This window comes from Corvus hawaiiensis, chromosome 11, assembly GCF_020740725.1.
Source record: "Corvus hawaiiensis isolate bCorHaw1 chromosome 11, bCorHaw1.pri.cur, whole genome shotgun sequence".
Classification (NCBI taxonomy): Eukaryota; Metazoa; Chordata; class Aves; order Passeriformes; family Corvidae; genus Corvus; species Corvus hawaiiensis.
This window is the reverse complement of record NC_063223.1, coordinates 19,616,481-19,633,933: the sequence shown is the minus strand read 5'-3', so window position 1 is coordinate 19,633,933 and position 17,453 is coordinate 19,616,481. Positions and strand designations below refer to the sequence as shown.

General features: G+C 38.2%; 1 protein-coding gene across 11 annotated transcripts in view; it reads right to left on the bottom strand.

Annotated features, from left to right (window-relative positions):
* The window catches only part of DOCK3 (dedicator of cytokinesis 3), a 185,539-nt gene that overhangs the window by 120,084 nt on the left and 48,002 nt on the right, over positions 1 to 17,453 (bottom strand). For all 11 annotated transcript variants that reach the window (XM_048315970.1, XM_048315971.1, XM_048315976.1 and 8 more), the window contains exon 6: positions 5,061 to 5,209. In XM_048315970.1, the coding sequence (XP_048171927.1) occupies positions 5,061 to 5,209 (149 nt within the window). The remainder of the gene's footprint in view (positions 1 to 5,060; positions 5,210 to 17,453) is intronic.

Here is a 17,453-nt window from a genome sequence, read left to right as displayed (position 1 = left end):
AAAGGTCTTCACAATTTTCCTTTCTTTGGGGGAAAATAATTTTTAAAATCCACCACCTAAAATCTCTAGATAATTTTCTCTCAAGTAATATGAAATCCAGCCAATTGACAAAAAATACAGGGTTTTTTAATACTGAAAGGGATGAACACACAACTCAAGGTTAACTAGGCTTCCAGAAAAAAACAGCTTGGTTTTAATGGTAATTTTGAAGAATATTCCTAATTTCTAGTATGTCCATATATTTACAATACAAACAGCACAGCATTTAGAATCTGTAAAACCACAAGTCAGGATAACTCTTCCTAGAAGAGCCTTGCAGAAATATTTCATTTTACTTTAAAAAAAACCCCAAAAAACTCTCAGATGCAAACTCAATCTTGAAGAACAAATTGGGAGAGCTCATCACATCTCTGGAGGGTGCACGATCTCATCTCCTTTGCTCCAAAAATGTCCACTTTCCCTCAACCTTTTCATCTTTAATTCTACAGGCATCAATTTTTCTTGTATTCCTTCTCTCAGTATATCAAAGCCTCATTCAATATCATTCGTATTTCTCTTACACAAATAAAGATGGTGAAGGGAAAGAAAATGATCCTAGCAGTGATTCACATAAACTACATATAGACTTTAAAACAGACTTTGATGGAAATACAATACAGAAATCCATGGAAAATCAAATACATGAAAAAAACATGTTTGTCAAAATGAGACTCTAATAATACAACCTGATACTTTTCTTTGATGGAATTAAGTTATTTTATGTTAAAAACTGCAGGGGCTGCCATCTATACAGAAATTAATAAAGTACTGATGTAATGCTACACAGGAAATTATTTCTTAAAATGAAGATGATGAGATGAAGGTAAAGAATCTTAGGATAAAAGGGAATTGTAGCAAATACTTTGGAGCATGGCAGTATCAGGCTACAGAGAAAGGTTTTTCAGCTTTTCCTCAAAGATTGACATTCAGGAAAGTTTCTTAGACCTTTAATCCCAACTCAATCATTACTCCAAGCCTATTCAGGAAAGATGCTGTACATTTAGACAGAAATGGCAGCTGCTCTTCCTGCAACCTTCTTAAAGGCATTTCTTTATGGTTAAGTTGGTCTCTCCCATTTTGATCTCCTTTGATACAATGCCAACTACTGCAATAAAACTGCCTTTAATTCTCAAAACAGGTATCATCTGTACTTTTAATTCATATATCCACATGCATTTTACCAACTTTAAGCTAATTGTTGCAACACTACCAAAAAGTCATTCTAATTCCTTTTATGTCAAGAAAATATGACAAGAGGGTAAATCACTCCAAGCCCCAAAATAATCTAATAGTGTGAGCACTGAAATGTAGGGCTTTTTGAAATTTAAGACTGTGCTGACTTCACTGGATCACAAAATTCCCCTCCACAGTTATGGATGTCAGTAGTTAGCAGGTACTAACATTGCAACTGCTACTGGCTTTCCAACTGCAATTGTGAGGTAGGAGAAAAACCATGACTTTAAACGTGTGTTACATTTTCTTTGCATGACAGTGTGAAAGATTCATTGCTAATATTTTCCCTTTGTTTTTCATTTTAAACACTCATTTGTACCTCTTGGCTACCTGTGGATCTTTCTGTGTAGAATTTATGGCAACTATTTGGAATATTTCTTTTAATGCAATGATTTTAATAACATTTTATGGGGAAAAGGAATAACCTTTGACTAAAAAGTAATACAAGCCTACAAACTCATCTTGTTTATGGCTTTTATCTGTCAAAAATATGAAGGTATTGGTGGCTCCCCCTCTTTACTCTGTTTCTGACCCTAAACACAGAGTATCTATACCACATTTACAGGGAAGGAAGTGTCTTCCCTAAGTATGAAAGGAAACCTGGATGCTTTCTGGTAATCTGACAGGTGCTACATTAATCTGAAAGAATCATCCTGGAGATCAGGTGAAATGACCTCTGATTTTCAAGCTGAATTACTTTGAAGAAAGCTTTATCTGCCTTTCTGGCACACAAGGTATTGCACATACTGCTGCAATTAGCTTTTGGCACTGAAGCAGAAGCAGAGGATTCACATTTCAAATAGAAGATCTGTCAGGCAGATTCCTTCATCTGTTTTTGATGCAAAAGTCTCTACAATGAAACAGCTTTTCATCAGCAAAAAAAGTTGCATTCTGGTTTCTCATTCTAAGCAATAGTAAAAGTTGAAAAACTTATCCATTCATGTAGAAGCAGAAACCTAAACAAAAATTCTAAAATCAAGTATCTATTTTACTTGAAACATGACAGAAAATGAGATGAAGAACTGAAGAGTCCACTTCATAACATGATTTAAATGAGATGATAAATAGCAGATTTCAGCTTTATAACATTTATAACAACTTTTTGCTTGTTATTTACAGACCATTGGACACTTCCAATAGCATTTCAGACTTCCACATATTAATATTATGGCCAATTGTATCAGAGTGAAACATTTTTAGAAAGCAGAAGTATTTGCAGCATTCTGTATAAAACGCAGCAAGATATGCAGGAAAGAAAGCAGTAGATGAGATTTTGGTTGTGCAAAAATACACAGAGAGATGCTTAAAAGTGCAAGTCTAAAACCAGCAAGATGCTCATCTGAAAGTAGCAAATTCTGATTGGGAAACACAAAATCCTCTGCAGCAGCAGTATCAGCCCTGCATGTGAGCAAACCCAAGCTACCTGGGGGTAACTGGAACAAGGAACAAAGCACGAATGAATGAACAAAAGGATGAGTCCAGGATCTTTTTTTGTACAGGGGAGAAAGAATGTGTAAGCAACAGAAAATGGAATTGCTACAGGAAGGGGCAATCAGTATTGTGTTACAAGAATGATTAGCAACAATACAGAGGGTTAGCAGCAATAATAAGTAAAACGGTATTCCCACATTTTAATAGACCAAACTACAGAGCAAAACTTAATATTTACAGTAGGCACACAAAACGAAGCAAATAAAAGGTCTGAGAACAGTCTAAATGACTTCTTTCACAAAAGAAGAAACCTGCAGCTATTCATCCAAGGAGTTTATCTGTCCCTTGATTTCCACCAGCTCCCACCCCAACACAAGGGATGAAGACTGAGCCACTGCCAGTGTATTTGAGGGAAAAATTATACCAGTTTAACAAAGAGGAAAAAAAATCCCTAACTGGTGGTGACAAGAAGTGTGAGTTTCATGTTTGCATCACTCCTTCCCAAAGAATACAATTCATTAATGATCAAGGTCAGGACAAAAGTAGCCTCTCACTAAATAAGCAAGCATGCTACATATCAGACGTGTGAGATGACCTGTTTCCTGAAAGCTACTTGGCCATGGAGGATCTCCTGTTAAACTGGACTGTCTTGAGGAATTACAGCCCTGCTCAAACTGCAGGTACTCAGTCTTCTCAGACATCATTAATGCACATTAATAACAGGGTTTTTCATTTATTTTATTTGCAAATCTCAAGTATGACAAAACAAGCAATTAACACTATCATAATACTTGAGAAAGGGCAGTACTATGTGAATATGTATATGAAAATCGTTATTGTTTTTAGCAGATTAACACAGCTGGTTGTAAGTTTTGTGATAAAACTCAGAGAGGGTGGATAGAAGAAAGTGGCAGAACTCTTCCAAAATTCTGTGGAAAAGTGTGTTGTTGCAGAAATACCCTCCAAGTCCCAGATATTTAGATTTAAATACTGTATGTATTTCTGATATCATGCACCTCTTTCTCTAGGGAGTTCAATACCTGTAGTAAGAAGCAAATAAATTTTTTTTCTCCTAAATAGGCAACCTGAGTAGATGAATATAATGCTGAATATATTTACTGATTTCACTGATGCTTCTCCATAATTGTCATGCATTAGATTTACCTTTATAGTTTTAATTACATTCCTATTTAATGGTTTTACATCAAAAATGGTCTATAGCCACCTCACAGAACAACCTATTCTCTTCACTGCTGCACTGCTGTCTGCTCTCCTCATCTTTTTTTCCTCACAGCATTTTTGCAGCTTCCTGTTGCTAATTTGATCCATAAACTCTGAGCAAAACCAGGCAGGCGTAATGCTCAAAAACAGTCTCTTGGTTCCCATTTACTCTACTGGGAATAAGAATGGAAAATATCTGTAATTCCGCACTGCAGAGCAAAGACTTGATGCAATCTATTGGTCTATGTCCTTCAGAGCTTTCTTTTAACAAGAGAGACATGAAGTGCAGCAAGGGGGCTGCTAAACCTTCATCAGGGCGTTCAGGTATGTCCCTCACAGGGGGTTTTGATGTAGGTGACTAAGGAACAGAATCAAACAAACATAGCTTAATGAAAAACATTGGATTTTCTCCTTATCTGTCAATTTACAGGACTCCTCCCCACTCCCACATGCTCATTAGCATTAATCCCACTCCCAGTGGAAAAGCAGTTGCTGTTTGTCTGAGAGCGTCACATGTGTGTCATGCACAACTTACCTGCCTGATCCACATCTCAGGACACACAAGTCTGGCCAAGGGCTGTTTTTTGTCTAATAGCAATTTATTACCATTTCTGTGTGAATGAATTGCAGTTGTCTTTGGCTTTAAAAGAACCTCTCCACAAAATCACCATGGAACTGACCAAGGAGAGCCTAAACCCCTGAGGAGCGTCATGATACAAAGTCTAAATATCACAGCCTCAGCTCCAGTGTTCCTGCTAACTGTGAGATTCTCTACTTTTTGCACCAACCATTAAAATACTTCTTCAATGGAAGAAAAATGTGCTTTAAGTACCTCTGAACATATCCTCTCAGGCCTAATATTCTCTAGGTTGGTACCAAGTAAGTAAAGTGACCTAATCCTTTTATAAGTGAGGGGAGCCCTAGGAAAGGGCTACTGGTAAACAGCTCATTCCACAGCGAGAGCAAAACTCACTGCAGAAGGCAATAAATTCACTGTAAAAAGTTATACTTGATTTTCAAATAATCCCAAGTTCTCCCTGTGCACAAATGCTATTGGAAAGAAAATGCTGTGTTGGGTTTTTTTGTTAATAAAAGTTACTTCAGAAGAATTAGAAGAAACAGTACCCAGTACTTACTCATTGCCCCAGTCCAGCCTCACTGTGAGGTGTCTCTTGACCTCTCGCACCTGATCCTGTGTCAGGTGCCCCGAGAGCAGCTGCCTGCGGAGGTCAATGAGCTCATTCATCACATGCCGCAGTTTGTAGAAAAGATCTACCTTATGTTTCTGTAAAGGCACACATTTTTGGGAGCAGGGGGGAGGAGAGAGAAAGAAAAAGAAAGAGGCAGGGAGGGAAAACAGCAGTGGAAAGAAAGAGAGGGGGGGAAAATAAGTTTGGAAAGACAAAGAATGTGAGAAAGAGAGAGAGAGAGAGAGAGAGATTAATAAGTTACCAAATTTTCATTTAATTACCCTAGAGGAACATCAATCCAGTTTTTATGAGCCTTAAAATATTTACATCAAAAAGTAGTGCAATTCATACTAAATAACTTCTTATTCCTAAGGTTTAGGCTCAATCTGCTAAGAGGCCCATTTTCTGATGATACCTAATGCTAAATAAGAGGATTCATTAGGCACAGCAGGAATCATTTACTCCAATCATATAGTAAATGTAAAGTTCTAGATTTAAAGCAATGGAGAGGTGAAAAAGCTTGCTTTCTGTCAGCAGCTAATTGAATGGCTCTGAGCAGTCAGCAACAATGAGCCACCACAACAGAAAAGCATTTTTAAATTATTTGTGATATTCCAGTTACCAAAATTTAGCCTGGTATGAGGGGTGTGTATGAAAATTCATTATCTAGCACTCTAAAAAGGACTAAAGAAATTAACAATAAAATCCACCAGGAAAACTACTTTGAAAGAGAAAAATTACCATCAATAATATAAACCCCCCCACACCACCACCATCAGTAAAGATAAATACACAGAAAATCCCCCCCAAAAAACTTACACATCTAACACTTGCATCCTTTCCAGAAGACCTGGTATTACTCCATTATGGAAAAAAACCTCTTCTCCAAAACCAAACACCCCCAAACCAGACAAGTGAAAATACTTTTTTCCCCTGAGGAAGTAACTATTTGTGAGTTCCCAAAAAGGAAAGTTTAAGGCCAACAACCAAGGCCACCCGTACCATAAGATACCATAAGGATGTGTGTCCAAACTACTCCACTCTGTGCTGGGTCAGGATTGTGTGTCAAAGGGGCTCCTGTCCACACAGTCGGTCTCCAATACTGCATAAAACAACCAAGGGGGATCTCAAGTAGGAAAACAAGATCTCCTGTTGCAGCTGGATGCTGGTTTTTTTAACAACTGAGCTCCATTCCCACCGCTTTGCAAAGCTTGAAATGTTGGAATCTCACTTGGGAAAACACTGAGTAGATGGACTGACACAGAGACTTCATCAGCTGGCACTGCCTTGATCACATCTCTGCTTGCACATGAGTGGGTTATAAAAGCCCTCTAAATGAAGACACCTGCATTTACCAAGACTACATCTGATAGAGGAACATCCACAAAGAGAAGCATAAGTCTTTTCTGTTGCAACACATTATTAGAACAAGTGTTTTTCACTTGTTTACCAAAAATAGCTGAGATGAGATGAAAAAAGAAATTCCACATACTTGAGTTTGTTTTCCTAGAAGACCACTAGATTTGCATGACTTAGGAAAACAGACATCAATGCAATCCATTTTGATAAGTATTTTTTTAATTTCCCTGAACCTGATTACACATCTGTTTTGCTGAAGCAGGTTAAGCACAGATGGCATCATCAGTTGTTCCTATCAAAAAATTTTGAGACTAAAAGATGCACAATCTTTCAACTCTGCCTCAACACCGGTTCTGGTTCTGCTTTAAAGAAAGAAAATCCGACATCAGACCTAACAGAAAGACATAAATTTCTGGGGCTGAAAATATTTATGCAAGGAAGATAATCATGCACAGCTGATAAGAATGAAATTACTCGATTTTATTTAGGTTTTATTACTAAACGTTGTCACAAGTACACCCTATATAAGCTGACAATGACAGTAGGTATGGGAAATGTCCATTTTTATATGCTATTTATTGTGAACAAGAAAAGGTTGTTAAAACACAAGATGAAAACTGTTGAGTTTGGTAATAACAAAAAAGCAAATTAAGTATATCTAAATAATAAAACAGTTGGGAATTAAATTATCATGAGAATCAGGTCCCAAACCATCATATTCAGACTTCCCAAATAAACCTGCCAAGAGAGCCACTTACTCCTGTAATGATGGTTCACGGTTATCCAAGCATTCAGATCCAGAACTCTGTGCTGGTTAAATTACAGTATGTTCTGTGGTTATGTTCAAACAGTCATTTTTTACAGAAGTATCAGAAGTACGTATTTAAATACAAATAAAGGAGATTATAGAGCACAAGTGTTTCACCTGCTCTAAACTGAATGCACAAGTACTGAGAGAGAGCTAAACACAGGGTGTCCTTCCAGAAAATCCAAGGCCCGTGGCAAGGAAAGGAGGAAGAGAAAGTGGAAAGCCAGCAGAACTGTGGCTGTGATCTTGGGAAAAATGTTATGAAGAACCATAGATGCAAGATCCATGATACTGAAGGAATACACTCATGAGAGAGAAAGGAGAGCTAGAACAGAGCTGGAAGTGGCTTAATTCCAGGCTTGCAGGCAGAAGGGATTTTGAAGCAGTCGAAAACCAGTTTATAATATCCCTCCTCACACTACACAAGCCCAGGGACTAATGAGCTTCATTTGGGAGAGAAGGAAGGAAGGAAGGAGATGCTCACATTTTAATGACTTCTCTCTTTCAATATTTAAAAAAACCCTTCAGAATTCAACACCAAGCTAAGCTAATCAGGATTCCTACCCCTGTGTAAAGAAAACTGTAAAACAGATGACCCCAGACACCACATTTACAGAAAAAAAATCCTCCTCAGTATTAAAACCCTTCAGTTTTAGTAAGAGTAGCATCATAAACAAACCTGAAATTTTATCATGCTGTTAGTAGTTAAATAAAAGATATGCAAGTCGGTTTGATGTGTAAGCATTCATTCTATTCAATTCACAGTAAATTTTCATACAACCTCTAACCCCTCATTTTTCAGCTGGCTTTATCACAAGCTCCCAAGCAAGGAGCACTTTATCAGTCCATCTAGAATGATCTGCTGTGTGCATTTATAAACATATTTGGCAAATCTGGAATACAAAAGTAAGTATTTTTGCAGAACTTTTATCGTATTAATTAAAATGAGTCACAGACAAAGAACCTGAATGGGCTTAATGAATTAGACGTCCTCTAACACGTCTTGTTGCCTCCTTTTACTATCCCCAGACACAAAAACATTTGCTGTATTTCTTTGATCTGTTATAACTAACAAGTCACGCTAATCAATCTTTGGATAATCTTCAGATGTGCAGCTATGCATCAAAAAGTGGAATTCTGGCAGTACATTTTTTTCTTTTAATGACTCCGTATTAACTCTGTGGAGTTCAAAAGCCAAAAGATGGGTTTGGTGTGGAGCTTCCCTCACCTGGCCCCTCTCTCAATCCCTCTCTCCAACAGGCCAGGCAGGGGAGGAGATGACAATATTTGTGGATTGGAATAAAGACAGAGAGCCTGCTCACCAACAGCCATCCCAGCAAAAGAGACCTCCCTTGGGGGAATTTACTTATTGTCAATTAAAATAGAGTTGGGTGGTGAGATCCAAAGACACAAAAAACTCTTGTCCTCAACCACCCTCTTCCCAAGCCCAACATTTTTTCCCTTTACTCCCAACTCCTCCATCCTTCACAGAATCACTTCCTCCCCACACTGGCAGGAGAATGGAGGGGTCAGTCCATGGCAGCTCCTCCTCACACTTTTCCCCTGTGCCAGGGTGGGTTCTGCCCATGTGGATCCCCGCTCCATCACCAGTTCACCTCCCCCTGCTCAGCTCCAGTGTCTGTGGGGCTGTTTCTCCACTTTCCCCCTCATCTCCCTGCCCCAAAGGTGCTGCCAGAGGCCCCCCACAGCTGGGCTGAGCCCTGTGGAAGAAGCTGGAATTGGCCTCTTCCCTCAGCACCATCCCCAGAGCCAACACCTGGCACAGGGGCTCGGGGTCCTGACCAGCCCACCTGGGCCATAAACCCAACACACCCGAGCACAACACAGGCCCTGCTTCCGTGCAATTCCCTCAGGCTGCCTCTGTCATCTCTAAATAAATGCCACATAATAGGAAAATACATAACAGACTGGTACATTACAGAAGATGACCTATTTATAATCATTTTGTTACCATGACTTCATTTACCACCACTGTAAAGTCAGGATTTTGTCTCTCTCAAGAGCAGTCCCTTAAGACATTTCCTATAAAACTGCCTTAGGCTGTAATGAGGGAGAAGGGCACAAAAAATTATTTTCCTTATAAAAGCAAGTGAGTAGCTTTTCCCAGGTTCCTTATTATGGATTTTGGTATCTACATTAGATATTAAAGCCTGCAAGCACCATCAGTACATGAAAGGAAATACTCAAATTAGAAACAATACAAAAATCCTGCCTTTCTTCCCAGTTTTGTCTGGATTTTTTAAATTAAGCAAATTATATTAAAACTCTGCTGGAATTTAAAGATCTGTGCAATATTTATAGTTTAGTCTAACTCAAAATCTGTAATATTACCATGCAAACCTTAAACATCACCTATCAAATTAGAGAGTATTCATCAAGTGCCTGTTGATGAATAAAGGTCAGACTATAGGTCAATACAAAGATGTCTCAAAAACAAGGAAACGAACTGAAGAGCAAAAAATTTGTGTGGGAGATGTGGATGGTACAGAGGTGTCCTGACTGGCACCCACAGAAAAAGCAATTTGAGAACACAATTAATACTTGCACATATTCATCAGTTCTCCATATGTGCCTAGACAGCTGGTCCTCTTGGATTACAGAGCTAAAATGGACTGCAAAAACAGTTAAAAAATACAGACAACAAAAAAGGGAAAATAACATCAAGCAAGAATAAAGTTAATAAATTATAACTTCTCCTAAGTAAAACTACAAAGTCCATTTATCAAGGGTTGAGGTACCATCCTGGGGTTTTCACAAGAGGCTGGGTTTGAGCTCGTCCCTCTCTCACAGGGCACCATTGAACACCCAGAGAGTCATTGGATCATAGAAATGTTAAGGCTGGAAAAGACCTCTGAGATCATCAAGTCCAATAAACAACATTAGTCTTTCAAATCAAGTAACAGACTGAGAAAGGCATCTCTGTTTAGGATTATTTTCATTCTTCTATCCTGAAAATCTCTATTTATTAGTTCTCAATTTATTCATAAGTATGCATTATCACGAATTGTATTTATTTTGTCTTATGAATATTCATAGCTTTTAGTTTCACACAGAAATTATTTACTCCAATAAAAATCTATTTAAATTGATTCTCTACTGTATTCACAGAGGGCATTTCAATTTACAGTGTGTAATAAAGCACAGTAAATCAGAGTGACAGAAAAAGTAAGCTCTTCAGACTTTTGCCATTTAAAACGAGTAAAGTAGCCTAAAATACTGACATGTGACAAGGGAGGAACTTAAGCAGTAAAAAGAATGATGTAACATCAATAAAGAAAGCAAAAGCAGAGAAAAAACAACAAAACAAAGCCTGTACAAGATAAGCAGAGATGTTGCTACAAGCTTTTCCTTTACATTAGATTAAATAACATGCCTGAATTACCATTTATCATACTTCAGGAGTACAGTCATTTTTTTCTAGATATATTATGTCCTTATGCTTCTTCCAAAGAGCTCAAAAGCTGAAAGACATATTGAATTTACATCAGTAACTTCACAAAAAGGTTCCTTGCACTCTTGGCAACAATCCAAGGAGAAACCAACAATTCTGCCTTACCCTGAGCTGCAAAATAAAACGAAATTCTCAAAAGAATGAAGCCTGGAATATGAAGGCCTAAATCACAGAGAAGCTGATTGGATACAGGCACCTCACACTAGCAGTGGATATGCACTGGATATACACTGGATATATGGATATACTTCTCACCTGTCCTTATTCCCCCTGTTTCTCCTACATGTACTAGAAATTTCATTTGTGCAGCGCTTGTGCTGACCTCCCCCTCTCCTGAGGAGCATTAATATGCTTTACCAGAAACCCTTGTGCAGCAAAGCAACAACTGGATTGCCTCCAAAATAATTTCAGAACTCCACTGGATTGGATTGCACATTAAAAAAAAAAATTAAATGCATTCAAATTCTTTATGATAAACAGAAAACAATTGTTTGTTCTGCTCCAAAACCAAAATGGTATATTTAAATCAAAGCTATCTGCCAACACATCCAAAAACCTGGTGATATCTTCTATTTGTTGCAAACCAAGCCTTTCACAGCTTTAAACCCCATGCAGAGGGAACCCAGGTAGCACTGCAGCAATAGCAGCACTTCGGGTACAACAGGACACAGGAGGAGAAGTCCTCACAATGTTAGCAAAGCTCTTTTGCCTTGAAAAAGGCTCTTCTCTTTTCTCAGACCTCTTGTGAAGGACAGTGGGTAATATTTAAATCTGTTGTCACGATGCTCTCCATTTAACAAATCAACCCATCTCAGTTCAGAGCTCTCCACAGAATATTATGAAGAAAAATGTTTTCACAAAGGGTTAGTCCCAATCTACTGCCTTCTTCAAGAAGAGAAGCTTTCCCTTATTTGTTTCTATCACCTCACAGACCTTAACTGTTTAACCCACACTAAAGTGCAATTCAGAGTCTATTTTATTTATAATAACTCAGTACAGTACAAACAACTTCTCCACTCTAAACATCAGTTATGCCACACATGTAAATAGCTCTGAGTACAAGTTATTACACTCCCTGGCAGTCAAGATGTGCATCTTGACTCTCATATCTCTTCCTTATTTACAGCTTCAGATGCCTGGGCTGTCTAATACAGCAACTTGGGACAAGTACAAGATGACAACATTTAACAGTTACAGAAACAAGTTAAAACAAATCTGAGACACTTCTGGTGTCTGACTTTCTGCTATCAGTATTCATATGCTGTTGCTACTCTTAGGCATCATCATCATCAGGAAATGTACTTTGGCCAGCATGAGACAGGTATTCTGGGGCTGAATTAGTGTTGCTTAGCTTTTCTGGTTAACAGAAAAAAATAGGATGCTAAGAAGGGAGATTGGTCTTTTCCAGGAAAAATTTTAAGGGGCTCTGTGGGATAATTACTGTGAGAAGAGGAAAAATTTGGTTCAAGAAATACCCTAAAGTAGCCCTCTGTCTTGAGCCCATCCCCATCCTGGCAGCCAGTGCTGACAGCTGAGGGCTGGAGAAAAACCTGCCTAACGAGATTGTGGCACAGCCTGCAGCTTACCATTGCTTTGTTGAGATTGAATTGAGTTCCTAAATCTTTAGGAGCAACAGCAATATTAACCTCATTTCCTAACATCATCATAAACTTTTAACAAAGCTTAAGGAAATGGAATTGAAGGGGATAAACTTAGAGGTTTAATTCTTCATTTCTATAATACTGTAAAACAAGTGACATTAACACCCCTTTTCAATCCATATTACATTTATTGAAGTCAGTTCCAAATCCTTTGGATATTAAACGTACTTATTTGTTTTTATGTTGTAAGAACATCTTGTTCTAGATGTTCTTAAATGTAAGAATGTACAATTTAGGATAAATTTCCATTCCGAGGAGAAAGATATAGGCATGCAAGGCTTCTGCTATTTAATTAAGGATGATTCCCCCCAGTTTTGAATGCCTCCATCATGACACAGACATGTTAGGGCACAACATATGAAGGCATATATTTTGCTTTATCATATTTCTTTAGAAGTATTACTAACAAGACCAGGTAAGTTAGCCCTCTGAAAGACAACACACCAAGGAAAGAGGCTTATTTTTCCCATTTTTTTAAGGTCGTGATCCTGCTTTTTGTCCTGCTCCCTCTCCTTAGGATCCTGAGCTCTCCCATCTCAAGGGCACTACTGCTAAGGATGCCTTTGACCTTCACATCCCCAACCTGCCCTCCCCTGTTTGTAAATACGAGGTCCCAGCAGGGAAGGAGCTTTAATAAGCAGAACTAGAATCGGTACCAAATGTTCCCTGCTCTCATCACCACCTTCCATTTTTCTCGTAGACTTGTGTCCCCTATTTACATTAAAACCACAGCCATAATGGCCCTTTCCTTTCCAAAATACATTTGCTGAATCATGTGGGATCTTCCAGAGGGAGAACTGATGGTCTTGAAAAACAGCAAGTGTATTTCTTTCCCCTCGGAAGTTCTGGTCCCACAAAGCTTGGAATATTGGTAAATCCAGCTGGAAGAGGAGCACCTCCAACCTCCTGCTGGAATCTCTGTCCCAGCCATCCGAAACGCCTCCTGCTGGAAGCACTGGGAATGCCAGCAGACCCCACTAATCCTGATGGACTGGAAAAGGGAAAGCTGTGTGGCCTTTACGTGATAAAGATCTAAACCGAGAGGACTTGAGGACGATGCTGCATTTGATACTAACTGGTGCTATTTACCTGTAAGACAAGCAACAAATGAAAATATTCTGCTCTAAAAGAAACTGAAGCAGTATTGGGTAAGTGTGGAAGCCTCTATATTCCATACTTTCAGAAGACTTTTTACTATCATTTAAATGCAAAAGAAATGAAGGCATTCAGAAGAAAGCTTCCTACCCGTAACTAAATGGTTACATTCTTTTGCAAATACAACATATCTCTCCACAAAAATCAGTATTTTAAGGTTATTTTCTGCATGACAGAGAATTATATTACCTTTCACATCAGTTTTAAAGTAGAGTTAAAAGCTTTTGTTTACACTTTGAATAAACATGATATATTTATTGAAGTGGTATTAATAAATTATTAACATTCATACTAATTGATAATAGTCATGCTAAGTTAGAACTTGCATGATAAATATCTTTGGAGAAATTCAAACTGATTACAGTATATTACAAGTTCTGTCAGATAAATAGTTTCCCCTTAGCAGTGCCTTACTCTGCCAAATTCTCAAGCTGAAAAATATTTTCTCCCTAAAGCATTTCCATTGCATTTAAATCAAACATCTGCTCTTCCAATGCTATTTACATTCTTAACAGGGAACTTCACATCCAGTGGGGTTCAAGGATATAATCTGATACTTTCACCCTTTTGCCAGCTCCTCTCACACAGTGTCCCACAAGGCACAAAATTAATATTCTCCTTCACACATTGGAGGGCTCTAGAAGGAGCATTACTGCTTTGGACCTGAGAAACACAGCAGTTTTTTAGAGGGAAAAAAAGCTCAGAAGAAGTCCCAGAGTCTGTAGGACTGGGTCACTACGAGTCATCTTGAACATCTCTAACAATTCTTTGTCTCTGTCAGGATCCCTGTAGGTCACGCAACACAACTTCATTATGTTAGAGAAGACTTTGCCAAAAGCCATTTTAAAGTAGCATTAGGGGCACTTAAAACACTAAGAAAGAAAACCACAAGCAAAATACACAGCATTATTCCCACAAAATATAGAACACAGACCATTATTTGCAAACCGGTTTGATTAGCGCATTTTGTAATTAATGATCCTGGGCATGGTGCCACCATTTGTCCTCCAACAGTTCTGTGAATCCCTAAAGAAAATTACTGACTGGATTTCAGTAGTTTTCCAACTAAACTGTCTAATGGAGATTCAAAACATTTCAACTATGCTTCTCACAGACAGGTTGCAGTAATCTTCACTCCTCTAAAAGAGACAATTTCAGCTTCAAAGGAACAGCTCTAAGTAAAAAAGTCTATGGGTTTGCAAAATCCAAGACCACTGCCCAGCAGAGTAAAATCCTTTACAAAAGGAATGGTAGCACATTTACCCAGCAATTTAAATAGAGATTGATCCATTTCTACTACTCCACACAGATATTTAGCACAACTCCAAACCTTCCTGGAAGCCCAAATTTGTCTATATAAAATAAATATATAAAATAATAACTTGGCAGAGTTCAGAAAACAACATAACTGTTTTCTAAGAATAAGACCAAGATGCAGTGAAATTATGTATATCTTACTTGTAAGCTCAGGATTCTTTGGAAGGGAAGCTGATCACCCAAATTATCTTCTAACTCAAAAAATCTACAGATTTCAAAGTTTTCCGTGTCTGTTGTGCATTACAATGCAGTTATTTCTGTTCAAACACCAAATACAAAACATAAAATTGAGGATATGAAAATCAGAATTCCCTTACATATGAGGATTTTTTCATTACTGAAGTAATGATTCTTTATGGCTCTTTCAGCTATTTCAGTATATGCAAACTCCTGTTGATTTATCAATGGTTTTAACAGCAATGCTCAATGGTGGCTCAGACACATTTTATGCCTCCCACCATTATTACAAAAAAATAAAGGTAAATAAATGCAGGAGCCCCAGCTCTTGTTTCTGCAAACCCTCTCTGATGCTCCTTATTTGGAGCATGACAGGAGGAGAAATGAAGTGCAGAATAAAGGGATACACACACTTGAACCAGCAGCTGTTACCAGTGACTAAATAGCTGTCCTCTCCCTTGCTCAAGTCTGGATGTTGGTGCTTACACATGATGAACAAAAGGTTTTTAAAGAGGAAGCTCCAAAGAATATCAGTTGTGGCAATGATCAGCACCATTTGCCTGGAGCCTCGATCTCAGAGGGGTCACGGACACAAAACTTGTGAGAATTGGGATATTTGGGAACCCAGTTCAAACATTTCTGAACACTGCAGGCTGTGGTGTCTGTGCTCAGGTGCAGAGATCCCGATGTTTTAGGGATGATGGCTCCAGAGAACAAATAACAAATGGAATTGCACCGTATGATCTACTCAGATACTCCACGACAAGACAGTTTGGGTTCCAGAAATACTGTTAGGAAGAGCCAGATCCATCAAAGTAAGATTTATATGAACAAGTAATTTCTTCTGCAGCTCCACATATGGCCTCAGGAAAAATACTGGGAAAATAATAACTGATTCAAATGCAAGCTAAGCTACTTCACCCCATGAAAGAACATGTGAAGCTGAGGAGCTTTAAGCACTGCCACTGAGCTGATAGCCATCCCGTAATACAGCAGGACTGAAAACAATTTAGCAGTTAAACAAAAAGCACAAAAAAGAAAAGCAGAATGCAGCAAATACGATGTAAATTATAAATAAAGCCTGTTTTTAAATAATTGCTTTCACTCATTCTGTAAAATATTCAAGTTTTTGGTAAATAAAAAAAATAGTTCAAAGATGAGAGGCAGAAATACAAACAACAAGCTAAGAGAAAACAGGTAAAACTCCCAGTATAAAGAATTAATTCCAACCTCTTCAATTTAAAAATATTTGTTCCATGTATGTGACAAAACCAGTGCAAATATTTGTGAAGGACCAGTGGCTGGCAGCTGTTAAAACTTTAGATTTTAAACAAAGATCCCAACAACACCAGAACAAAAACATGTTTTTCAACTCTGGGCATCTCATTATTCTAAAAAACAATATCAAAGCATTCCTGTTAGTGTGGAAGTGCAGGTAGTTCCTGAGCTTTACTCCATCTATTTTAAATAGGGTCACCTTCTAAGGTGGAAGCTGGGTGTTTTCACCAGGGCTTAGGAGGCTCCACAGACTAAAGCCAAAAGGAAAGGAAGCAAAAGATCACTGCACAGGAAGAATGGTTAAAAGCTCCAGTTAATAAATGACAGCCAAGCAGTGTCAGCAGCATTATTTGCTGCCCAGCACGGCTGGCAGAGCAGTGCCCTCCAGGACACAGCTGATTCCCAAATGCTAAACCTGCCTGTAAGGCAAAGGAACCGGCTCCTGACTCATGCTGACACCTTTACCAGGCAACTGAACCATTTCTGGTGATCTCCCACTCAAAGATATCCAAAATATCTGCTGTTCCCTACAGTGTTTGAAACGTAAGACAGCAAAAAAAAAAAAAAAAAAAAAAAAAAAGGTATTGAATGTCAATCTTTTCCACAGTTTCTATATAAATAGCCAAAAAGCATGTCCTCACCAAGGAGATCAGTCATCAAGAACCACAAAGAATGTGTTTAAAGGGGTACAAGAATTAGCACATCATCTCAAAGGCATCACTAGACAAAGACTCCTAAAAAACCATTAGACTTTTGCATACAATTCTCTTGCCTGAAAGAATATAAAACACATCCATACAGCACATCCACTACCTCATAGCATGGTTTTTTGTATTTTAGTAATGCTGGTTTTCAACACAGCTGGTCCTGACTAAACAGATTTAAAGATTCATCCATTCCAAGACTATAAAGGATTATTGTGATTATCTAGTCTGACTTCCTGCAGGGCACATGCCATAGAAACCTGCTCACAGATTGCTGCAACATACTTCCTCTAGGATAATGGGGCAACAAATCATTTAAAATACAATCCAGCCTTGTTTTAAAGATATCAGTAATAAAGAAACAACTGGTTTCCTTGATTAATTTATTGCTAATCACCCTAATTATTA